The sequence below is a fragment of the Protopterus annectens genome, chromosome 1.part2 (genome assembly GCF_019279795.1).
Source record: "Protopterus annectens isolate FY-2018-M chromosome 1.part2, PAN1.0, whole genome shotgun sequence".
Classification (NCBI taxonomy): domain Eukaryota; kingdom Metazoa; phylum Chordata; order Ceratodontiformes; family Protopteridae; genus Protopterus; species Protopterus annectens.
The window spans coordinates 1066677097-1066703445 of record NC_056727.1 but is presented as its reverse complement, the minus strand read 5'-3'; the positions used below and the strand labels follow the sequence as shown (position 1 = coordinate 1066703445).

The following is a 26349-nucleotide window of genomic DNA, read 5'->3' as shown; positions in this document are numbered from 1 at the left end:
ATACTGAGTATATTGGGAAAAAGATGCTAAGGATGAAGCTACCAGGTAACAGGAAAAGAGGAAGGCCAAAGATAAGGTTTATGGATGTGGTGAGAGAGGACATGCAGGTGGTTGGTGTGACAGAGCAAGATGCAGAGGACAGGAAGGAATTGAAACAGATGATCTGCTGTGGCGACCCCTAACGGGAACAGCCGAAAGAAGAAGATTATGATGATGGAGAGAGTAGTTTCAATGCTGTGGCAAGTCCGGAAACCTGACTGGAATAGGTCAGTGTGATCACCAACTTTTAGATAAGTCTTTAATTAACTTTCTCAATAACATTACTGTGAAATGGAAGATTAGAGGTCAGATGGCAATTACTCAAGTCATTTGGCGCTAAAGATGATTTCTTGAGGCTTGATATAACCACTACTTCTCTGAAGGCTAGATGAAAAATCACTTCCCTCAATGAAGCAGCCAAGATCTGAAAAATTACTAGACTGACTGTCAAAGCTGGCCAGTACCAGCCTAGAAGGACATGGCTCCAGTATTTGATTTCAGTCTGGAGACAGCAGTCATGAACTCATCAAAATCTGGAATACTCAAGACCAACCAGGACAATAGGGGGAATTGATGAACATACTGCACCTCCATTTGGGTCTGCTGCAGGAAGAGCAGGTCTGAAGTAGGAAACTGTCTGTGAAAAATCTAGCAACAAATTCACATTCAGAGCTGTATAAGGCTCTTCTGATGGACAGACAGGCAGGGCTGCATATTTCTCCACAGCCCAAAAGAGCAGTTTGTAGGGGCCATTGACACTGTAATAAGCGAAGAACTGTTTCCCACAGGGAAATTACATCAAATCATCTACTGTAGCAATTGTAAGTGTCCAGGCATGTTCCTTGCTGAATGGTTATGGTGACTACCCCATGCCTACATACTAGGTGAACACATCTGCAAAGCTGATATATATATATATATATATATATATATATATATATATATATACATATATATATATATATATATATATATATATATATATATATATATATATATGTATATAGCTGTGTTTAATCTAGTTAAAATAAGAGTGCAAGGCCAACAACAAAGATCTGGAGTATTGTGGGTCCATGTTCAAAAAGGCAGATAATTTTGTTGAAATTAGAATTAGTATGTAGTTTCTAAAACCAAATAATACAATACAGTTAAAAGTTTACAGATAACAGTCTCTGGTGAAATTCAGTAAAAGATAATTCATCTATATTGGAATAAACATGAGTACGCATCAGAAGTAAACTAAACAAAATTTAAACGTAGCTTATTCAGAAAGAGACTCAATGGTGGCAATCAGAAGAGCAATATAACATATGAGATATGATAAGAGCAATATAGCATATGAGATAAAATGAACAGTCTTTAACTCAGTGTAAGGCCATTCTAATCAACGGTTCACTTAACTTTATTTTCTGTACTTCTGGGGTTTTTTTATACTAACAGTCTCCCATAAAATTAAAAAAATACTCACTATATTAAAATAAACGGAAGTGTATCTGTGTTGAGATGAAGGGGCAAATGCCCTGTGTGCAAGGTATTAGGGGGCATGATCTGCAGGTGCCTATCAGTGGGAAGTGCAGTACAGGCATTCATTTCTGAATGCCATTACAGAAGTCAAATACAGCTTTTACTATCAAGACAGAAGCATTTACTGCAGCGCTTCATGTGTGGAATAGTTTGTAGCAAGTCAGTTGCGACAGTTTTTAAGTATATAAGACTTTTTTTCTCTCTCTCCTCAGTAGAGTTGAGTGGGGCATAGAGGACCTGTCACTCTTAGGAGAGAGAGGTAGGGAGTACCAGATCAGGGAAAGAATATTTTTTCTACTCCTCAACTAATAGTTAAGAAGTGCCAGATTGTACACTGGCACTGTGCAGAACACAAGCCAAGTACAGCTGTGAAAATAAACAAAATACATAAAGTAAAATAAGTAAATTATAAGTACAACTGAATCAGAAAAGACCAAATGAAAGCAGTCCCTTTTAACAAACCTAATTAAAGGTCACTGCAAATCACAGAAATAGTAAAGTCGTAGAGATATAAGCCGTAGCAAATTAAAAAAAAAAAAGTCTGAGACTTAAAGGCAGGAATGGAGAAAATACCTTAACGAGCCTGAGCGTTAGCTAGGCCTCAGCATAGTGCAGAATAGCCTTGAATATACACTTTCCGTTCTCTTCATTTCTGTTTCACTGCTGAAGACATCTCCGCAAGGGCATTGATGTCCTTCAAGAATGCAACTGCAGTCCTTAGATATGGGTTGTCCTGCCTCAGGCAGCCCTCGGTCGGCCGGATTCCAAAGTCTGGGTCCGACGTCAGCTGATGTCGCCTCCTCCCCGACGTCAGAGCGGCTGGGGTACAAAAGCATCAGCCGACGCCATCTTCCTCAGTCTTTCTTGCCGCTAGCGAAGCAGAAGCAGTTCGCAAGTGCCGGTCGGTCAGCTCCTGTGTTTTACGTATCCGAAGTCATCAAAAAGCTAAGTACCCCATTGGGGATCTTTTTCTTGCCTCAGCCGATGTCAGAAAAAACTGAAAAAGTTAATAACTGTTTGTCTTGTGGTAAACAAAAACCTCATAAGGACTTCCATTCTTACTGCCTCCCCTGCCTTGGCCCAGACCACGACGTCTCGGCCTGTGCTGCCTGTGCTTGCTTCAATAAGCGCACCCTCAGCGCCGGGCAGAGTTTGCTGAAGACTTCTTTGGCGATAAATTCTCTTATACCATGCCGTCGGAACAACCGACACTTCATATTTCCAAAAAACGGAAGGACCGGGACCGACATCCTCGGCCCGCGACTTCCACCGACACCACGCCAAAAATTACCGCGAGTGCATCGGTCTCTTCTGAGGCGGTTGTTCCACTGCTCCGGACCGACGACACCGCTTTACCGATCACTCTGGCCCTGGAGCCTGCGCCGGTGCCGGTGGTTGATTTTCCTTCATAACCTGAAGCCCAAGATTTGCCTGAGACCATACCGGTGGACAAGGTTACTCCAGCACGTGGGGCAGCTAAGCCCCCCCTATGTCTATCGAGGCCTACATATGTGCTAAGGCTGCTAGCCAGGCTAAGTCTCACCCTCCTAAAGCTTTGCCTCAGCCCACTACTGATAAACAAATCATGTCTTTAGCTGCAGATTTAATTTCTTTAATCAGTGGCTCCCAGCCCCATCCTGACAGAGGATCTCAGCCACCTTCTGACAAAAGGCCCAGGGTTGAGCATACAGACACCCTTTCTTCAGATGAAGCCTCTGGTGACTCTGATCACTCAGATACCCAGGAAGAGTCCTTCCAGGCCTACGAGGATTCAGATGCGGAGGATTCTATCCCCTCAGCCTCTCCTCCAGAGGATATTTCTTTTGGGGAAATTCTCCACTCCATGAGAGAGCATTTTCAGTGGCAAGGCCAGGAATTCTCCGATTCCAGGAAACGGCTTCGTACCTTCCTTAAGCTTCCCCAACACAGGCCTTTAGCTATCCCTCCAGTGTTAGATGTACTGGATGATGTGTACTCAGATTCGAGTGCTTCTCCTGATTCTCTCCCCCCTGCTCCTGTCAAGCCGGATAGATACTACAGGGTTCCTGAAACTCACAAACATTTCTTTAAGGCCCATGCTGTTGATCTAGAAACAATTTCCCAGGGGCCCAAAGGGGTGGCCACATCCACGGCCAAAAATCCTTTGCCCTCAGACAGGGAAGCTAGGTCCCTGGAGAGGTGGGGCAAAAAAGTTTATACCTCAACCACTCTTGCCATGAGAGCCCTCAATTGCCTTTTTCATATGTTTCAGTATCAGGATTTCTTGATGGATGATTTACAGAAAAAGTTAGCCTCTCCTGAGCCTTTAGATAGAAAGGCCTTGCAGGATTTGGTTCACAACACACAGCAGGTTAGCAATCATTTTCTTCAGTGTGGATATGATGCATTGGAAGCTTCATGTAGGGCAGCTATGACAGGGGCCGTCATACGTAGACATGCATGGTTAAAAGAACAGCCATTACCAGATCATGTTAAAGCAAAGCTTCTAGATGCACCTCTGGAAAAACACAAGCTATTTGGTGCTAATGCTCAGGATGTGTTGAAATCAATTGAGGAAAAGGCTAAATCAGTGCAAACAGTCAAGGATTTCCTCCAGGTTCAGCCACCTAGGTTCAGCAGGAATTGGCCTTCTAAGAACTGGTCTTTTCCGGACACTGACAAGTTTCAAAGGGGAAAAAACAGGCGTGCCCGAGGAAGAGGGCAATACAGAGGCTCCTACAGGGGACGCCAATGGCAACCGACTAATCAGAGAGGTGGCGCAGGAACTTCCCCTGCTCCACAGGGACAATCACAATGACTTGCCTTTGACACCGCCGACCAAGGTTCAAAGAGAAGCACCTTTAGGCAGAATATTAGCCTTATTTTCAAAAAATTGGCACATTTTAACAAAGGACAAATGGATTCTGGACATAATAGACCAAGGCTACAGGTTCCACTTCCATACTTTACCAACAAGACAAGGCATGCCAAACCTGCCACAAAATCAAAGGGCAGAGGCATTCGAACAAGTTTCAAAGCTGAGACAAATCAAAGCAATAGAAAAGGTTCCTCCTTAGGAACAAGGCCAGGGATTTTACTCAAGACTGTTCCTTGTTCCAAGAAAAGAAAAGCAATGGAGACCTATACTGGACTTGTCCGCTCTAAACACTTTTCTCACTGTACCAAAATTCAAAATGCTGACGCTACAGCAACTCCATCCCATGCTGGGCAAGGGGTCTTGGCTGGTTACTCTGGACCTCAAGGAAGCATACCTGCATGTCCCAATCAGACACAGTTGCAGAAGATGCCTCAGATTTCTTGCAGGGTCAGAGCATTATCAATTCTCAGCATTGCCTTTTGGCTTATCTACTGCACCCAGAGTATTCACGAAATGCCTGGCATCAGTAATTGCACACTGCAGACTCCAGGGGATACAAATATACCCTTACCTGGACGACTGCCTTATACAAGCGGACAGCAAGCAAGCCTTGACAAAAAACTTGAATTATGTCATTCACTTACTACAGGCTTTGGGGATACACAGTCAACTTACAAAAATCAAGACTACTGCCATCCCAACAAATAGTTTTTCTAGGAGCCAAACTAGACACAGAATCACAAATGGCTTACCTCACAGAAGAGAAGCAAGAACAATTACCACATTACTTCAAAAGCCTAGCAAAGCTCACCCAGATGACTGCAAGGAAATTCCTGCAGGCCCTGGGTTTCATGGCATCTTGCATTCTACTGATTCCACTGGCAAGACTACACATGAGAAAATTACAATGGTACCTAAAAAGTTAATAGTCTCAACACAGCCACAACTTAGAAGCAATTATCCCACTCATCCCATGTCTACAAAGGGAATTTTTGTGGTGGGCCCAAGCAAGCCAGTTAAACAAAGGTATGCCTTTCAACAAGCCTCAAACAAGCCAAACCATTACAACAGATGCCTCAGACCATGGATGGGGGACGCACATGGAGGGCAGATGTATTCAAGGGCAATGGACTCCCCAGGAAGTACATCTGCACATCAATCAAAAAGAGATGTTAGCAGTAATGCATGCAATCGAGGCCTTCGGAAAATATCTTCAACAAGGTCATCTACTAATAAAGACAGACAACACCACTGTTATGTGGTACATAAACAAGCAGGGAGGTAGTCATTCTTACCCCCTTTGCAGACTAACAATGACTCTTTGGGAAAAATCCCTGAAACTGAACATACAGCTACAATCCCAGTTTGTTCCAGGCAGGGACAATGTTCTGGCGGACAGTCTAAGCAGAAACATCCTGGATCCACACGAATGGATGTTGCATCCAGACATTTTTGCACAAATAACTTCTGCATGGGGGAGGCCGGACATAGATCTCTTTGCCTCCCACCTCAATCATCATCTGAAAAAGTTCTGCTCGAGGTCACACCATCCACAAGCCTGGAGAATAGATGCTCTCTCATTCAGCTGGAACTCTCTAACAATCTGTGCATTCCCACCTCTACCATTGATGACCAAGGTGTTACTGAAGATCAAAGTAGAGCAACCGAAAGGCATATTAATAGCTCCAGATTGGCCAAGACAGCACTGGTATCCATTACTAAGGAGCATAACTTGCACCAAACCGTGGCCCCTGCCTCAATGGTCTCCACTTTTGACTCAGCACAATTACAGGACGGTTCATCCCAACCTGCAAACTCTGCAGCTGACCGCTTGGAGGGTCCCATGATTTCTCCCCATATCTCTCTCTCCAAGGAAGTTCAACAGATATTATTGGAAGCGCGCAGACCTTCCACCAGAAAAACTTATTCAGCCAAATGGAAGAGATTCAACATCTGGAATACCAACAAGGGACAGGATGCATCAATAATGAGCATCCCACAGATATTGGAATACTTGGCAGACATGCTGCATAATGGACTTTCCTATTCTTCCATAAAAATACACGCTTCAGCAATTTCAGCAAGATACAACACTGATCCACCTGTGTTTTCGCATCCTTTGCTAAGACAATTTCTAAGAGGGATAAAGAATATCGAACCTCCCAGAAAACCACCAGTGCCTGCATGGGACCTCAATTTCGTGTTGGAAAAATTAACTCTTCCTCCCTTTGAACCAGCAGCATCTTCAGAATTGCAATTTCTTTCCTGGAAAACAGTTTTCCTGTTGGCAATTACCTCAGCAAGAAGAGTTTCGGAGATACAGGCCCTCATGGCAGTACCTCCATTCCTCATTTTTCATCAGGACAGGGTTTCTTTAAGAACCAATCCTTCTTTTATGCCAAAAGTGATATCCAGGGTGTCTCTAAATCAAGCAATTCACCTGCCTACTTTCTTCCCCAATCCTCAAAATAAAGGGGAAAAGCTGCTACACACTTTGGACATTCACAGACAACTACGCTACTACTTGGACAGAACAAAGGCCAACAGAAAGTCTGACCAACTATTTGTAGCTTACGCTCCTGGAGTGCAAGGAAAAGCAATTTCCAAACAAACAATTTCAAAATGGATTGGACATTGCATCAGATTCTGTTATTCTTTCCATGGAAAGGGTGTGCCAGCCAATATCAGGCCACACTCCACCAGAGCAACAGCCACCTCTACAGCCTTCCTAAGAGGGGTGGCTACAAAGGACATTCTAGAAGCTGCTACATGGAGCTCCGTGCATACATTTTCCAAGCACTACAACCTTCCTTTATATTCCAGATCCCGAGCAGGCTTTGCTTCGGCAGTCCTGCAGGGCATTTTAGCTACACCATCCTTATCTTAGAGCCTACCACCCCCAGCTTGGCTATGGTATTCAACCCATATGTAAGGACTACAGTTGCATTTTTGAAGGACATAGTACAGTTTTGTACCTACCATAAATGTAGATGTCCGATAGATATGCAACTGCAGTCAGGTTTTCCCTCCCTTCTACCCCTCTGTGTATTGGGTCCACTTCCTTCCTTTTATACTTAGCTGGGGTTATCTTTTATGGTGTATCTGTTTATTGCTATTGTTTATGTCTGGAATTTTTTTATCCAGTTCTAATTTTAGCCTTCCTTGGAGTGCACCTGGCATCTGGGGCAAGAAACACTGAGGAAGATGGCGTCGGCTGATGCTTTTGTACCCCAGCCGCTCTGACGTTGGGGAGGAGGTGACATCAGCCGACGTCGGACCCAGACTTTGGAATCCGGCTGACCTGAGGCAGGACAACCCATATGTAAGGACTGCAGTTGCATATCTATCGGACATCTACATTTATGGTAGGTACAAAACTGTACTTTCCTCACTTGAGGTAGCAGTCCAGTTAAAAAAAAGATGCCACAATTCTGCCAAAATTACCAAATACAACACCTGTCCAGTTCAAGTCAGCTGCTTTCTTCAAAGTACAAATTGATAGTTCCAAATATAACTGGGCACACAGTGACAACAGCCGACTGACAACGGTAGATACAAAGATGTTTCGCAGTGAGGAGGTAGATGAGAATCAATGCAACAGGAAATGCCGTCTTCTCTTCCTGTTGAGAGTTCACTTTATTCCAGCTCAGTTGTTTTCTGCTCCCTGGTAAAATGTTCCAACAGTACTGTCAGGTGCTTAACCAGAATCATTCATCTTTCCATTTAGCTGACCTCCCAACCTGGGAGTACTAGAGAAAAAGCCCACCAATGTCAAGCAAGCTGCCAGTAGCTCTTAACTTGGAACTCATCCTGTGTGCATAAATGTGTGTGTAAAGAATGTGTGAGGTGGGGTGGTATGTGGACAAGCAGTAAAAGAAGAGTGATGCAGACTTATCAAAGTCCTAACCACACTCCAGCACCACAGCCCTACCAAACTCAGACTACTCAAACACTGTAAGCAGGGCAAAAAGAGTAGCAAGGAAATAAACAAACATAAATAAAAGACAAACCAGGCAGGTAGACAACATTGCCACCATCTTGCCTGCATGCATACATATGCATGACCAAGCCAAAGAGTGTGTGTGTGTGTGTGTGTGTGTGTGTGTGTGTGTGTGTGTGTGTGTGGTATGTACAGTGAATATAAAAAGTGTACACACCCCTGTTAAAATGCCAGGTTTTTGTGATATAAAAAAATGAGACCACAGTAAATAATTTCAAAAATTTACCAACTTTAGTGTGACCTGTACAATTCAATTGAAAAACAAATCTGTTATGGGAAAAAAATCTAAAAACTAAAAAACCTTACAATAAGCTGGTTGCATAAGTGTGCACACCCTTAAACTAATACTTTGTTGAAGCACCTTTTGATTTAATTACAGCATTCAGTCTTCTTGGGTGCACAACTGCCATCAATTAAAGAGAACTCTGAGTAACCCCAAATAAAGAACAGCTGTCCTAGTAGGATTTCCTGACATTTACTCCATTGCCTGCTACAGCAAAAGCCATGGTTCGCAAAGAAGTTACAAAGCATCAAAGAGATCTCGTCATTGTTGAAAGGTATCAGTCAGGAGAAGGGTACAAAAAAATTTCCACAGCATTGGATATACCATGGAACACATTGAAGACGGTCATCAAAAAGTGGAGAAAATATGGGACAACAGTGACGTTGCAAAGAACTGGACATCCCTCCAAATATGAAAAGAACAAGACAAAAACTGGTCAGGGAGGCTCCCAAGAGACCTACAGCAACACAGAAGGAGCTGCAGGAATTTCTGGCAAGTACTTGGTGTGTACTACATGTGACAACAATCTTCTGTATTCTCCATATGACTGGGCTGTGGGGTAGAGTTGCAAGACGGAAGCCTTTTCTTACACAGAAAAACTTCCAGGCCTGGCTAAAATTTGCAGAACAATACATCAAGTCTCCCAAAAGCATGTGGGAAAATGTGTTATGGTTTGAAGAGACCAAAGCTGAACTTTTTTGCCACAATTCCAAAAGGTACGTTTGGCGCAAAAAACACTTCGCATCACCAAAAGTACACCATCCCCACAGTTAAGCATGGTGGTGGCAGTATCATGCTTTGGGGTTACTTTTCTTCAGCTGGAACTGGGGCTGTAGTCTAGGTGGAGGGAATTATGAACAGTTCCAAATACCAGTCATTTTTGGCCCAAAATCTTCAGGTGTCTGCTAGAAAGCTGAAGATGAAGAGGAATTTCACCTTTCAACATGACATTGACCCCAAGCATACATCCAAATCAACAGAAGAATGGCTTCACCAGAAGAAAATTAAAGTTTTGGAATGGCTCAACTGGAGCCCAGACCTAAATCCAATAGAAAATGTGTGGGATGACCTGAAGAGGGCTGTGCACAAGAGATGCCCTCACAATCTGACAGATTTGGAGTGGCTTTGTAAGGAAGGGTGGGCAAATATTGCCAAGTCAAGATGTGCCATGCTGAGAAATTCCTACCCAAGAAGACTGAATGTTGTAATTAATTCAAAAGGTGTTTCAACAAAGTATTAGTTTAAGGGTGAGCACACTTATGCAACCAGCTTATTGTGCATTTATTTATTTATTTTCCCCCCTAACAGATTTGTTTTTCAATTGAATTGTACAGGTTATAGGTCACATTAACGGTGGGAAAATTTTTGAAATGATTTATTGTGGTCTCATCTTTTTATATCACAAAAACCTGGCATTTTAACAAGGGTGCGTACACTTTTTATATCCACTGTATGTGTGTGTGTGTGTATGCAGTAGAAAATAACGGACAGTGGTATTATCTGCTCTGAATGCAGAAAACTAGTACAGGTGTTTCTTGTTGAGGAAAGTATTGATGACTGTAGAGAAAGAAGTTATTTTCTGGTACAGTTTTTTTAATGTTTTAACTAAGAAAAGTAAATCTTAGGATGGGTAGAATGTCTGACATTGGGGACTGGTAAACAGAGCTAGTGGGAGAGTATCGACTGCTGTTCTGCTGTGACCTAAAAAATATGGCCTTTTTAGTTTAGCCTTGAGATTTTGTTTCCATCATTTTAAATAACTGGATGAGAATGTTATCTTTCTGACAAAATATCTATTGCTTTAAAAATTCTATGCCTTTCAAGATGATGGATAAGAAGGGGGAAGTAGTTAAAAATATGGTGTTGTAAGTTGAGAATTTGTTGAAGAAGAGAAGAATGTTGGAATATGTCATTTCTTGCTGGTAGGTGGTATATGGCTAATTTTGTCCACTGACAATGGCTTGTTTCAATTTACAGCTTGCCATCAGCGTGGGTAATGCAAGGTTCAATGAAGTAATGGAAGCTGCTCTTCCTGCACAGAACAGCTGTAAGCCAATTCCTGCAAATGACATGTGAGTATGGTAGGAAAAAAAAAGTGTGACACAATAGTGAAAATGCAGAACTCACTGCTTGTCTTATTTAAATAAGAAACGTCTTTATTAATTTGACATAATTGATCATAAATGTATATAAATGAAAACAAACCATATTGACATATTTTCAGTTGCAAACATTGCACATCACTTATAATTTGTCCAGTCATTGTCAGTCAAACACTACAAAGCTCTTTGAATTCCTTCCTTCCCTTAAACCTCATTCCTCCTAAACGTATGTTCTGTAGTCCTATCTCACCTTCATTCTGACAAATGGGTTCGGAGATGATTCTCGGCTCCCACTCAGCCTTTTTGCAAGCTCAAAGTCTTCTAGTTGGCTTGTAGCTAGGTAGGTATTCCATGATGCACCAGTACAATCCCCGGATCTCGTTTGCCGCGTCAACGAGTTTGGATGTGCTTCTTCTTGGCCCTTACAGATAAGGGTAGAAAGGTCAAAAACCCCGTAGTTTGTGCAGTTTTTGCCTTACCTGAACAGGGTTTTTGACCTTTCTACCCTTATCTGTTGTAAGGTTTAGTTATTATATAGAGACTCTTTCTGATGTGTGTGTGTGTGTGTGTGTGTGTGTGTGTGTGTGTGTGTGTGTGTGTGTGTGTGTGTGTGTGTGTGTGTGTGTGCGCGCTAGGCCCGTTTGAGTTAGAGGACCTAGTCCTAGTGGTTGTGTAACTGTTGGTGTTTAAGGGCAATGCCCGTTTAAGTTAGAGGACCTAGTCCTCTATCTCTCTCTCTCTCTGTGTTTGATTGTGTCTCTTTGGCTTCATCTTCAGCGAGGTGTCTAAGGAGGTTAAGGATCATAAACCCTCTGGGTTTAAAAAGTGTGTGAAATGCTCGCAGAAGATGTCCATTACGGATGGCCACAGTAACTGTGTGTACTGTCTCGGGGCCATCCATTTACAGGAAACATGTCTATTTTGTCACTCATTTAGCGCCAGGGTATTGCAGGAGAGAAAGAATAAACTGATACTAAAAGGTCTCCTTAAGCCCTCTTTTGAGGAGGACCTGGCCAGCTCTTCCTCCTCTTCCAAATCGCATGGTTCTAAGAAAGACAAGTCAAAACCTTCTAAGAGGCATTCCCCGGTGCCGGCTGGTGCATTGAAACCACCTCCCAAAATTTCCAAAACTGACAAGTCCTCTTCCTTCTCAGCTCCACTGAGTTCGGAATCGATCGAGGATACTATTACTATGGATACAGTGTTGCACCACGCTGTTCGAAGCCGACCACTGATAGCAGGCATTGGAGCCGGTCTACAGATCCTTTGCCAGTTTCCTTTACACTGAGGTCCCCTATACTACAGAGGTCTAGATCTCCCACAATGCCTTCCAGATCTTCCAGGAGCTTATCGGAAGAAGATGTGGAGAGAGTAGTGCTAAGACTCCTGAAGTCATCTGCCTTACCAAAAATGCTGTTGGCTCCAATCCAGTCGTTTCCGGAGCCACTCGAGTCCATTATCCCTTCTGTGATTCCTCCTCCGAGCCGTGCTGCGCTTTTGGAGCTGGAGTGCTTGGTACCACTGATGGAACCCTCAGTTCCAGCTCCCCATGAGGTTGTCTTGGAGCTGAGTTCCACTCTGACACCTTCGGTGCCGTCCGTGGTGTCTAGGAGCCAAAGCTCCCCAGCCGGCCCCGACAAGGACGCTTGGAACAGGACCTCTTTGGTTCTGAGCCTTCTTCTCGGTGTGTTGGCTAGGGTGAGCCCGGACCCTACATCTATCTCAGAGCCGATGGCGTCCTCTGTCTCCTTGGAGCCAGGAGGTCTTCGGAGCTGGAGAGGTTGGCCTTCGAGATGATGAGGAGTGTGCTGTTGCGATCATCAGCTCCACCCAGCGGTACCGACATTCTTCCCCCTCGGGCACCTACTTCCGTCTCAGCACCTACTCCCTCTCTGGACAGCAGAGACCCGCAGCCTCAGGAGCCTCTGGCTGGTGGCCCCCACTCTTCCGAGACCTCCTGGGAATACCCATCCGAGGAGCCCCCACAGAAGAGGACATGCAAGAGGAAGCATGTAGACTCCCAGGATGAGTCTTTTACCTCCAACACTGACCTTGAAGAGTCAGAAGGGTCCCCCAAGTCGTCCTCTGATGATGTCTCTTTCGTTGACATCTTAGCGATCCTTAAGCAGAGGTGCAGCTGGCCCACTGTTAACCCTTCTGATGAGGAGTCGGTGTACCCGAAGGCTTTCGGGTCTCAGCCTTCAGCCTCTTGGGTGTCTCCACCCTTTGATGAACTGTTAGAGCTTGTTAGTCGGAAGGTGTGGGAGACTCCTGATGCCATGGAGCCAGTCCCCAGGAGACCTAATAAATTTCTGTCATCCCCCAAGGAGTAGGAATTTTTGTCAAAGGATGTTCCCGTAGATGCCATGGTGGTGGCGGCCACTAAGAAGGAGCTAGCGAAGACTTCTTCTGTCCGTCTGCCAAATAAGGAGTCTCGAATGATGAACAGATATGGGTAGCGTATCTTTTCATCAGCGGCATTCACTCTCAGATCGCTGAACTACCTTACACACTTTACAAGGCTTCAGAGATATCTCCTTAAGGAGTTAGGATAGACTCTGCAAGGTACATCCTCTGTGGGAGTGCCTGATAAGGTGTCTGCTTAGTTGTCCACCTTGAATTCCATTGTTAACTCGTCCAGGAGGCTGATCTCTTATGCAGGCGATGGAGCGAGCAGGGCAGCGGGTTCAGGAGTTTCCTTAAGGAGGCACTCCTGGATGCACTTGTGTAATTTTGCAGAGCCGTTCAAGTCTACTTTTACCAATGCCCCCTTTGACAGTTCTTCATTGTTTGGACCGAAGGTAAAGGACACACTCACCCAGTGGCAGCAAGAAGGGAAAACACTCTCTGCAGTGGGAGTACATTTTACTGTTCCCTCTAGACCATACCCCAAAGGTCAGAGAAGGTGGTAAAATGTGGTTCAGGAAGTCCCAGAGGTTTCTCCAGGATGCACAGGGTGACTCCTCCTTCAGAGGCAGAGGAGGAGGAAATGGTAGACGTCGCCCTGGAAGCAGGGGCAGACCGCAAAACCAGGAAGGCCATGATTCATTTCGGGGCCGGCCCTACCAGCGCTGCTGATGTGAGGCCCAACTGTGCTTCTCTGGAGCCGGTTGGGGGTCGCATTTCTTTGTATCCAGAAGCCTGGCTAAGTATCACTCGAGACAGATGGGTACAAAGAATTATCACCAGAGGTTATTCCATACCCTTTTCTGTGCCACCTCATATCCCAGAGAAGATCCTGGGTGTTCCACCTAATCACAGGGATCAAGCAACTGTAGAAGTCAACAAGTTGCTCGTAAACAGAGTCATCCAAACTGTCCCGACAGACCAAGTAGGATTCTGAGCTTACTCCAGATTCTTTTTGGTGCCAAAACATACAGGGGACTGGGGGCCCATCTTGGACCTCAGCAAATTAAACAAATCTGTAAAGAAGGACAAGTTCTGGATGGTGACACTGCAGTCTGTACTCCCTTTACTAGGGAAAGACACTTGGATGTGCTCAATAGACCTCCAAGATGCATACTACCATATAGAAATGGATAGAGCATCGAGGAGTCATCTACACTTACAGCTGGGAGCCAGTCACTACCAGTTTCGTGCTCTGCCCTTTGGTCTCACCACAGCCCCCAGGGTGTTCACCAAGTGTATGGCAGTAGTGACAGCTCACCTTAGACGTCTAGGATTCCAAGTGTTTCTGTATCTGGACGACTGGCTCCTGACCGCCCCCACCAGGCATCTACTTCTTCAGGTCAGAGATGCCACCATTCAAATCTGTGCCCAGTTGGGGATTACTGTAAATTGGGTAAAATCTGCCTTATCGCCCTCTCAGTTTGTGACTTTTATAGGTGCAGAAATAGACACAGTAGCCATGTTGGTGCATCTTCCAGTAGAAAGGGCACAGAATCTTGTACAACAAATTCACCATCTTCTCCCTCTCCAAAAAGTCAAGGCAAAGACTGTTCTGAAACTTGTAGGGATCATGGCTTCCACCATACTACTAGTGCCTTTAGCAAAACTTCACATGTGGATTCTTTAGTGGCTTCTGTCGTCCCAGTGGTCCTTACAACAACTGCCCCTAAATCACCACATTCTGTTAACAGAGTCTTGCAAGAAGGACCTCACTTGGTGGATCCAACACAACCAGTTAGCTACAGGCACTCCATTCCTCCCTCACCAACCCATTGCCACTGTGACCACAGATGCCTCACAGGGTGGGGGTGGGGGGGCATTATCTAGGCAGGACTGTCCAAGGCACATGGCAAGATCACGAGGCCCACCTGCATATTAGTGTTCTAGAGATAAGGGCAGTGCTCCTGGTGTTGCAAGCACTTCATGACCTTCTTCCTCTTGGGACGATTGCAATACAATCAGACAACATGTTGGTAGTATGGTATCTCAACAAACTAGGCAGAACCAGATCATACCCACTCTGTCGAGAGGCCATTCGGGTTTGGAAATGGGCGATATCTTCCTATCGCTTTCTTGTGGCGACGCACATCCCGGGGACAACCAACGTGATAGCCGACAAACTCAGCCGGGCAAACTTGATGCCTCACAAGTGGTCTCTGAAGCAGGAAATAGCAGAACCGATTTTCTGCAGATGGGGACAGCCTTGCTGCGATCTTTTTTCCAGCCCAATCAACTCCAAATGCAGCAGCTATTTCTCCCTCATCCCCTCTCCGGGGGAGTTACCGAGAGACGCACTTTTTCACGATTGGCCCCTGGGTCTCCTTTATGCTTTCCTGCCCTTTCCTTCATATCCAATGTTATTCAGAAAGCAAAACTGTTATGAAGCAAATTGATCCTCATCACTGCTTACTGTCCTCATCAGGTTTGGTTCCCCTTTCTCGGACCTCACCTATCCATGGACTCTGGACCCAGTGCCAGATCTTTTGACGCACGTCAGGTTCTCTTCATCCCAGCCTACACTCCCTCAATTTGACAGCTTGGCTGCTCCAGTTCCATTCCTAGTCAGGCTTCACGATTTCTCATCCTCTGTGACTCATATTCTTACATCTCCTCATAAACCCTCCACTAGAAAGTTATACACCAATAAATGGAGAAGGGTTTCTAACTGGGCTGCGGAAAGGAATGTTGACCCTTATACTGCATCTATTCCGGTGGTATTTGAATTCTTGTCTGAACTTTTCCACCAGGGATCTGCTGCTGTCACAATTAGGGTTCAGTTGGCAGCAATTTCAAATTTCCACTTGAGTCAACAGGATTCTAATCTGATTTCACATAGGTTGTGCAAGACCTTCCTTAAAGGTACCACTTTGTTGAGACCTCCTTTTCAGGAACCGGTTGCTTCATGGGATCTAAACTTTGTTCTATCCAAATTAACGTCTCCACCCTTTGAGCCAGCTCATTCGTCGCCTTTGAAATTTCTGTCTTGGAAGACCTTATTTCTGGTGGCAATCACATCTGCTAGAAGAGTTTGAGTTGCAAGCACTGTCTGTCAAACCCCCTTATTTGATTTTTCACAAAGACAGAATATCTCTTCGTACTAATCCATCCTTTGTTCCCAAGGTGTGCTCCCATAACAATTTGAACCATTCTGTAGAGCTTCCGGTGTTCTTCCCTAGTCATTCCAACGCAGCAGAATACAGATTTCATCAGTTGTACATTCACAGACAATTATGTTTTTATTTGCACCAGAATTCAGGACGTCAGACCAGTTATTTCTTTCCTTCTCTGACTCCAGATTAGGTCTCCCAGTTTCAAAAGTGACCCTCTCTAATTGGATCTCTAGCTGTATAGCTTACATTTACTCTTCTGATGGTAAGCCTTTACCATACAAAATTAAGGCTCATTCCACGAGATCTCAGTCTACTTCTGCAGCCTTTCAAACCAAGGTTCTAACTGATAATATCTGTGCAGCAGCAACATGGGCTACCCCTCAAACATTTATTACTCATTACAAATTGGATTTGACCTCTAGGGTTAGAGCATCCTTTGGTTCCACAGTACTCATGAGTATTTTTCCTTGAGCCACCCAAGAATAAGGTGCTAGGGACACTGTCCCATGTGTAAGAATGAAGGCGAGATAGGACTACAGAACATAAAGAAGTTATGTACTCACCGTAACGTTCCATGTTTGTAGTCTATCTCACCCATCATTCTTATGAACCCACCCTCCTACCCCCATCCTGGCAAGATCTGGAGACAGAAACATTTTTATTACTAAGTGGAGGCCTTTTATTATAGGATTCTTTCTGCATAGTTTTTTGTTTTTTCTCTCTATAGTTAGCAGCAAACAAGATCTGGAGATTGTACTGGTGCACCATGGGATACCTACCTAGCCACGAGACAACTAGAAGACTTTGAGCTTGCAAAAAGGCCGAGTCGAACCCATATGTAAGAATGAAGGGCGAGATGGACTACAAACATGGAACGTCATGGTGAGTACATAACTTCTTTTTTGTGTGTGTTGCTCCAACAATTCCCATTTTTTTCTTTGTAATTTCTTCCTACCCTTTCTAAATAAAGATCCCACTTCCAGTTGTTTTACCTGTCAGTATGTTCACTACTTCTAGTGCAGTTGGTGTAGAATTTGATTTCCATTTTCTAGTAATTGCTTTTTTGACAGCCACGAGAGTTAAACTCAGCAAGGCCTTACAAAGTCTAGGCAATTATCACACCTGAAAAAAAAAAAGAATAAAAATAAAAGAGAAATCATTTCCTAGTTACAGCAGTTTACACACCCACTATTTCTGATAGAGTAATCTGCAGGGTTAAAGTCTGCCAACTCATTACAGTCCCCAAAAATATGTTCCCAGTTACATATTTCTTCCCCATCACACCTTCAACATTTGCAATCTGCCTGTTGAAAAATTCTTTGGAGTCTGTTTGGGGTATGAATTAATCTATGCAAACACTTCCAAACCAAGATTCTAAATCTTCTAGACTTTGTTGCATATTTGGTTTATATATGTATATATATATATATATATATATATATATCACCCATTATTTCTTTGTGAAGTGTTTATCCAGTCTCTCTTCCCAATCCTTTCTGATCGATTCCTATAGTTATCATGCAGTGTTTTATATGCCCTACTAATTATCCCTTTTTAACAGCAGTATTTGTTTTAGATTGTATTAAAAAATCTAGCAGTGCTGGTCTTTCACTTAGGATCCCCATTTCTTTTTCTTTGCCTGTACTATTGACATCAGTCCTTGATAGGGAAGGCAATCTCATACCTGCGGTCCAAATGAATTCTTGGCCTCTTCCCATTTTGTTACTTTTCCCTCTCCAGTTATTTACTTCCTGTACCTTGGTTCCTTTGCCAGTTTTCTTCAGTAAATTCCAGCCCTGTCTTTGCCTATTTTCTGTACCCCTAATTGCAGTCATCCCTATAGGCAGAATCTCCTTTCTCAACCCACTATTGGCTTAGTTCTTAGAATACTTTCTGCTACTTTATGTATAGACTATTCTGTATGGTTATTGTTATTATTTTAAAGATCAGCATCCAAAATCCCAGTCTCTCCTTGTTGCTTGAGCTCCCCCCCCTCCCGTTTCATCATTATCCTTTTCCACTGTGAATTATTTAAGCAATAACCTATGCCTGGGTGTGGATAATGCTGGATTTACCCACGGTCGGTGTGGTTTGGTTACGAGGGCAAAGCCCAAGTGGCCAAACAAAGACAACCGTGGGTAAATCCAGCAAGAAAGGAAGATCTCCATTACTTTTTTAAAGCTGTCTGGCTATGTTAAACTCCTTTAACATAGCGAAACAGTTTCTAAAAAGCAACAGAGATCTTGCATTCTCCATTGCTGTAAAAAAAAAAAAAAAAGACTTATACTAATGGAAAAAGTCTGGGTGACCGCACCTTTTTCCATTAGTATAAGTCTGATTTGCAACGTGCACGCTGACCAATCAGCGTGCACATTTTGGAATATTAAAGGGGTTGTTGTATAAAGCTTTTTATTTGTGCTGTGTGTATGAGCTGTAACTGTGTAGATCTGAAATACCCCTTCATATCAGGTAATCCCAAACCACCTTGTAGCTTGCTACTTGTCTTGGTAGTATTTGTGGTGTGTTCATATCTCAAGGTGTCCATTAATGTTTTGCATCGCACACCTAAGAGCTCAGAAACACTGTTGCACAATGCCGAAGGCTTGTTCAGCAGGGATGGAAATATCACTGTCTCCTTTCTTTTTTCATATGCCAAGAAGTTTTTCATTAAATTTCAGTGCCATTGTTAGCATGGCTTCAGTAATCCAATGGGTAATAATATACAGCACACCGTAAAACTCGGATACCCTTTCTTTAAGTTAAATATTTCAGTTGTCCTTTATAAGGTGTCAGCAGAAAGTGTTGCACTAACTGATAAATCCTTTTTATTTTTCCTGTCTTGGTGTTACAGTTCTTGGTGGCCTCTTGAGCTTTTTAAGTCCATAATGAGCTCCAACACCTCTCTGTGGAAAACTTTCTGATGTTGACCTTGCATTGTAGGTCTTTAGTTTTGGTATATATTCTTATGTTTTTTTTCCTTTTATTGTATTATTTATTTATGCATGTGGATTACAGGCTGGTTTGCTCTTTTTCTCCCCATTTTGTTTAGTTTTGTTAAGGACTTGTAAGTTTATACAGTTTTGTAGGTGGGTGTAGAATTTATTTGCATAACTTTTAACCGAGCCAACATTTTGGGGAATACGGTTGTATTTGAACTTTGAGTTTTCATGATAGAATTGTGGGACGTTTGTACTTTTGAAGTCTTTGAGTACTGTGAAATATGCATCTACTGGTTTAGGGATTTTGAAAGAGAAGATTACCAGTTTATGGTCGGACTTGACTGTGGAAGAGTATACCAGTGGGATTGTACGTATAGATGCTGTGTTTGCAAGGGCAAGGTCAAGAGCATTTTGTTCACTAGTGGGCTCTTTTTTGATTCAGGGAATTCTTGTTTACGAACTCAACTGATTCTAGGGTTCTTTGACAATTAGCTGTGATAAATAAAAGGATTTTCTGATGACCTTTGTCACATGATGGTCTAAAGAGAGGGAGTTGTCACCCCAAGGACTCTGACTACATTTTTGTTTTGTAGAGGTGTGTTGTCTATACAGTACGATGAGGGGAGGAGTTGTCTAACAAAAGTGATGATATTACATTTTTATGCATTTAGTTTGAGCCCATTGTAATACACCAAACATTTACTATGGAGAGTTCATTATGGAGGGTTTAGGGGTCAGAGGGTGACTTAAAAACAATGTACAGTTTGTAGTCATGTGCAGTGTTTGTTCACCAGATGCCTTGGCTCACTGCTTGGAGAGCTGAGAAATAGTCTAAAAGGGTAAGATCCCAGCACCAAACCCTGAGAGATCCCACTGGTCAGTTTCATGCTTTGTGATCTGGTACCTGCATCTTGTAATATGTGGGTTCTGTCTTTCAGCATGTTTATCCATGCTTACCACATATGGGATGATTTTTAAAGTATTTAGCTTTTATATGATGCCAGCATGTGGAATGTTGTCAGAGGTCTTGCGCAGGTCAGGATACACCATGTGTCCTGCATGATCACAACCTACGGTCTCTGTAACAGTTTCAGTGAAGTTTTTCAGGTTCAGCAGACTGGATCTGCCCTTCAGGAAGCCAAACTTTTTGGGGTCAAGTCTAATTAGATTCTTGATATCCTAGTTTGAGGTCAGTTATAATATGCTCCATGACTTTGCAGATGAGGTTTGTATGGTTGAGAGATCTGTGATTACCTGCATTCAGTGTAAGGCCACCAGTACTGCAGTGTACCACTCCTCAAGGATGAAACTAGTAGCTAAATTTTGTTTAAGCAGTTAAAAGATTGTGTCTGCCAGGACATGTTTAACACTATTAATCAAGCAACCAGTTACATTGTCAGGTCCCATGAAACAAATATTTTTGTCCTTGGTTAGTACTTTCGGTAAAAGATTTTTAGAAATAATTAGAAGAATGAGATTCAGATACTCCATGGCTTTGGATACAATTTTTTGGGATGACATTAGCACTAAATTTGTTTGCAGTGAAATTGGCAATGTATTTTGAGTCAGAATAGGAGACATAATTATGAATAACTTCAGAGCAGTGTGGGGGTATTGTTTTAGTTTTCTAAAATAGCTAAAGAAGGATTTATCATTTTCTTTGGCTTCAGAAGTCTTGGCTCACTTACTGGACCCTGATAATGTTCTTCAGTCTTTCTGTAATCCTTTTAAATTTATCCTTGAAAAGAGGACTTTTGGATCTACTAATTAATTTAAGGAGCTTCTTTTGTTGTATAGTTTATTTATAGTTGTGGCCCATCAGAGATGTTTGATTTTAAATTTCCTTTGATACTTGGTTATTGTAAGGACTACTAGCACTATGCAATTTTTCTAAATGTGTGTAAAATTCCATAGTGGACCATGCTGCTGTATCAGGGTTAGGTGGGTGTGCCTGCAAAAGTGAATTTAGTTTTTTTTTTGTCTTAACAGTAGGTTAAGGTTGGCACTTTTGTAGTTCTTAAACTCAATGCTGTTTGCTGTAGGGGTTTTAGGAAGTTTAAAGGAGAAGGTCATAAGTTTATGGTCATACTCACTGGGGAATTTGATACCAGGGAGTAGTGAAAACAGGAACCATATTTGTAAAAATCATGTCAAGCATGTTGTGTCTAGTATGTTTACTTACTAACTGCTGAAGGGAATTTTTGTTAAATCTAGGAATTTTTGGGCATATCCTACATTAGAGATACAGGCATCCTATTTTGTTGAAAGGTAGTTAAAGTCATGCAAAGTAAAGAAGTCTTCATTAATAGGGAGATCATTTAAGAACACTCAGGAATCATATGTGGTCATCAGTGGACAACAAAGGTGTTCTGCAACAAGTCCTTGATTGATGATCAGTCCTTCCTATTCTGTCCTCCTTGAACAATGTCATGAAAGTTGCATGTAATATGTTGCATGTTCTTTTCATTCATCCAGATGTGCTGTGCATGTTACCAACCAGCTATGAAATAAAAAAGGAGGGTGATGTTACTGCTGTAATCTCTCTGAATGATGCATAGAGCGTAGAGCACATTGGTGTTAATGATTGTAATGGACTTAAACATAATTATGCCTGGTCTTGCTGTTATAACCCACGGTTCCGGCCACAGCATGCTCCGGCTCTGAACTCAAGGGATGAGTCGAAGGAGGAACCATCGGAGAAACAGGTAGAGCCGAGCCCTGATGAGGGGTGCTGGATAGCATTTTTGCCAGGGCCTGCAACTTTAAAAGCCTACTCACCACTCTCTCCAAGTCATGGTCAGATAACCTAGATGACCGAGAAGAGTGGGACCGATGACTACGCTCAGATTGCAGTAAGGGTGACCCTGGAGCCGAGTGTATCGACTCCAAGGACGGTGACCTGGAGCGTTTTCGACTCCCTGACGGTTCCAACGGAAGAGTCGGGGCTGACTGGGAGATAGGTACTTCGGCTCCGGTCAGAGCCGAAGTTGACGTAGAGATAGGTGCTTCGGTTCCAACCGGAACCGAAGTTGAAGCAGAAGCCATACTGTGTGACGGCTCCGAGCTGGGAGCCGACGGCTTCGATGGCCTAGAAGGTTTCACTGACTGAGTCTTGGCCAGTGATCCTTCAGGTTTAAGCAAACCCCTAAGGATAAGCTTATTCCTACGCTCCTGCAGAACTCTTGGACTAAAGGCGTGGCACACCGAACAAGAGTCCTGCAGGTGTAGGGAGCCCAAGCAATAAACACAAGAAGTGTGACCATCTGTCAGAGACATTTTCTGACATCATGAGTCACACTTCTTGAATCCCGACACTTTTGTGTCTTTAGACATTCCTGTGAAGGAAAATCAATTACAAAGAACAAGTATAAAAAAGAGTAGGTAACTGGAAAACAATATACACAAACCACACAAGTTACCACACCCTAACAGCACACACGCACACTATATAATATAAGATCTACAACTACCACAATTTCTAATGAACTTTGTCTACCTTAAAAAATAAAACAGTGATAAGCCTCTAACTAAAACGGCTTACTTTGAAAAGGTATACGGGAGTGGGGGAGGGAGAGGAAAACTCTCTAAGGAGAAAACAAGTTTTTAAGGGGGTGGAACACTAACAAACTACCATAGAACCTACAGCTAAGCTATGGCAATAAGTGTATATTCAATAAAGTACAAAAAAGTCCTAAGTATAGTGAATAAAGAGAAAATATACGACCTGAGCCAGTAAACGCAACCTCGTAGCAGAAACGGCAAACGAGATCTGGGTATCTAGCGCCAGGCATCATGGGACATAGGGGGGGCCTCGAGCCAGTAAGCAGCTCTTGAGCTTTTGAAGATGGCCGAAGAAAACGAAAGCATGTCTTAAGCACTGTAAGCTTAAATCTGTGGATAGTTTAAGGAAGCATGTAAGCAGTGTGATGAGCTTTTTGATCACCAGGGCCTTCTGGAAAAGCATAATCACATTCTCCCAACTAGCATACAAAGCACCCCCTGCTACTTTTCTTTTAAAACAGAATTAAAGAAATATCTAAAAAATAACTGGCTTTGCCCCTGTAGCCAACCCAGATAACTCCTCTCTCCTCAGCCACACTGTTACTCTCTTACAGTACATTTTTCACATCTGACTTGTTTTTTCACCTGCTATCTCAGTTATGCAAACACATTTAAATTCATTAATTTTCTAATCTCTGAATAAACATGCCTTGTTAAGCTAGGCTATTCATCTTTACAGCTCTAAACTGTTTTCCATATCACTAGTGATTGCTACATCTCTACTTGAAGCTATTAATGTAAGAATAGTAGTCACAATTACATTTGAGTATTATTCAATTTTCTATTAGTTTGGATGTAAATACTGTACTTATTTTTTCATTTTTGTATCTTGCTACAAGCATTCTGATGTAATTTCTGCATTTTATTATTGAAATGTTTTGTACTGGAGCTTTTCTCCCTGGGTCTCCGCTGAAAATGGGCAAGCCAGCCCAGTCGGACACTACCCGGTAAACAAATGTAAAATTAAAATAAATAAATAAATAATTAGGAGCTAAAGAGTCATTAGCTGTAATAGGTGAAACATGGGTATGCGAATGCTTGTTGGCAGGTGTATTTGTACTTTTTGTGAAGGAAGCATGCACCCAGAACAAGAGCTATAAATAAAATTAAATGTGTGTTGGAACTTGATCCAGGCACAATGGCCCATTCACAGTGCATTTTAAGGAAAAAAAATGTTCCTTTTCAAAATTTGTTGTCAAATATCTCTTTCCTATTCAAAGATCATCACTCCCTCAATCCCCACTTTGTTCAGCTTCACCCCTGGAGTTTCAAAGACACTGAGAGAGGGAAAGCAGTGAATTGATGCTGCCATACAGCAGGGGGTAAATTTTTTTGTCTGTGCACCCATTTACACACACACACACACACACACACACACACACACACACACACACACACACACACACACACACACACACACACACACTCTGGATGGAAAGTTCAGTGCAATGCTTCCTTTGCTAGACAAAACATAACTACACAGTTCTGCACACTCGTGATTTCCAGCTAGAGTGCTTGCAGCTTCATGGATTTGTGCTGCCTGAGTTTCATGCTGTAACAGCTGCAGTGCCGGGTCTTGACTCCCAGGTGGATCCCTTGTAGTGGAATTCTGCCAGCACACTCCTCTCCAAGGTAGGTGAGCTGCCATCAGCAGTTCATTCCCAGCCCTTCCCATCTACCTTCTCCATTTCCTTGTCACTAATCAAACTCTCTTCATCTGAGCCTAATGGCTTACCCAGTAAACAAATACGTAAAATAAGAGTAAAACTCTGCAAGCTGCTAATATAAAACAAGTTGTTCTTGCTATATGGATATGATTCATGGCTGCAGCTTGAGCTTTGTTGTCAAGGCCATGGACAGTTACTGTTCTATATTCTTTCATACTTTGCTTCTGTGTGGAATACATGTGAGTGCTTGAATCGGAATATAGTTTGTTGGCAAAGGTCCAAAAAATCATGACTGTCTCACATATGTGAAGCCAAGGAGTAGCATGCTTAGCTAGTGTTTCTTCCGAATTTTCCAGTATGGCAGGCTTTTTGATTTCTGCAGAATTTAGCCGTTGTTAACTTCACCACACCAGTTTGATTTTATTTATATAGTGATGCAGTTTGCCTTTAGTTGGTAGTTTGGTAGCTTTTTATTCTGTTTTTTCATCCTGGTCATGTTTAGAAATTCCCAGTTTTTGAGCTTTATTTTTTGTCACCATCATGAGTCTGACAGGAGTACTGTAGTATGCACATTAGTGCCTGCCTGAGTTCTTGCAGAAGTATGGTAGTGCTTCGGCACTAATTTAGCAACAAAAACAAAACAAATGACCTCTTGACGTCTGAGAAGAAACTGTCATACATTTTGTGTGTGTGTGTGTGTGGGGGGGATTCTTTTATCTCAACACTGTCAGATGACATGCTTTACCTTTTACTTTGGATTAGCAGGTATTAAACAACAAAAACAATACTCATAAGTAAAATCATTTGACACCATTTGGCAGATGTGAAAGAACTCAAAGGGATATGATTTGTGTGCTCTGTATACATATATACACAATTATGTGTGTGTGTGTGTGTGTGTGTGTGTGTGTGTGTATATATATATATATATATATATATATATATATATATATATATATATATATATAGAGAGAGAGAGCTCACACTCTCAGTAGTGCTGTACTTAAGTGAGTTATACTAGGAAAAAACACTGTAAAAAGCATGATTTTAAATGTTATGATTTTTCTGCTTTTTGGAATGCCAGTGTGGAAAGTCATTAAAAAAATAAATGTGTTGCAGGATTGCAAGAAAGGAGTACATTACAGCAAAGTATGTAGACCGCACATTTATCAGCCGACCGAGTGGGGATGAACATTACAGGCTTTATGAAGCAATCCAGAGCCAAGATTTGCTGGCACTGCTGCAGGCTTACATGGAAGGACATGACCTAGGAATGCCACTCGAAGCCCCAGAAGGACAGGTTAGTCTGCTGGGCAGGGGGGCACTGAAAGTAACAGACACCTTCTGTTAAAGTTGATACTGCTGTTATTCTCTGAATTTACATATTGCATATTTTGAGTGTTAACATGTTCACCCAGTCAGCCTTTTGCCGAAGTACATTTAAGAGTTCACAAAGGCTGTTACTTTAAAAGCATACAGACAGAAATATACTACAGAAGGATAACATTCCCAGCTGTCTGCAGAAAAACAGCTCATGACATTTATTAGCATACGATGATTTCATCACAGGTACTGGAAGATGCTGAAAGCTGTGGGGCCAATGTAGATAAATAGGAATGATAGTTCTTTGCAGTCCAATTGTTACTGTGTAATGCAAACACATTCATGCTTTTGGCTGCATGTTATGCCAAATTATTCCTGCATGCAGCTGTATGTCTGTACTGGTACTACAGCTGTATTTATAATTGTTGTTACAGTGCTGTCAAACTACCTGAAGGACACTCCACAGGCCCGTTTACTGCAACTTGTCAGTACATTTCTTATTCCTCTAAACAACAAACAGTTGTATCAGTGAACC

The 26349-nt window shown here is 42.6% G+C and overlaps 1 protein-coding gene across 2 annotated transcripts in view; it reads left to right on the top strand.

The window, feature by feature from the left end:
- LOC122792230 (arf-GAP with SH3 domain, ANK repeat and PH domain-containing protein 3-like) overlaps positions 1-26349 on the top strand; it is a 1314966-nt gene that overhangs the window by 1086949 nt on the left and 201668 nt on the right. For both annotated transcript variants that reach the window (XM_044059977.1, XM_044059976.1), the window contains exons 16-17: positions 10681-10775; positions 25611-25791. In XM_044059977.1, coding sequence (XP_043915912.1) covers positions 10681-10775; positions 25611-25791 — 276 coding nt within the window. The remainder of the gene's footprint in view (positions 1-10680; positions 10776-25610; positions 25792-26349) is intronic.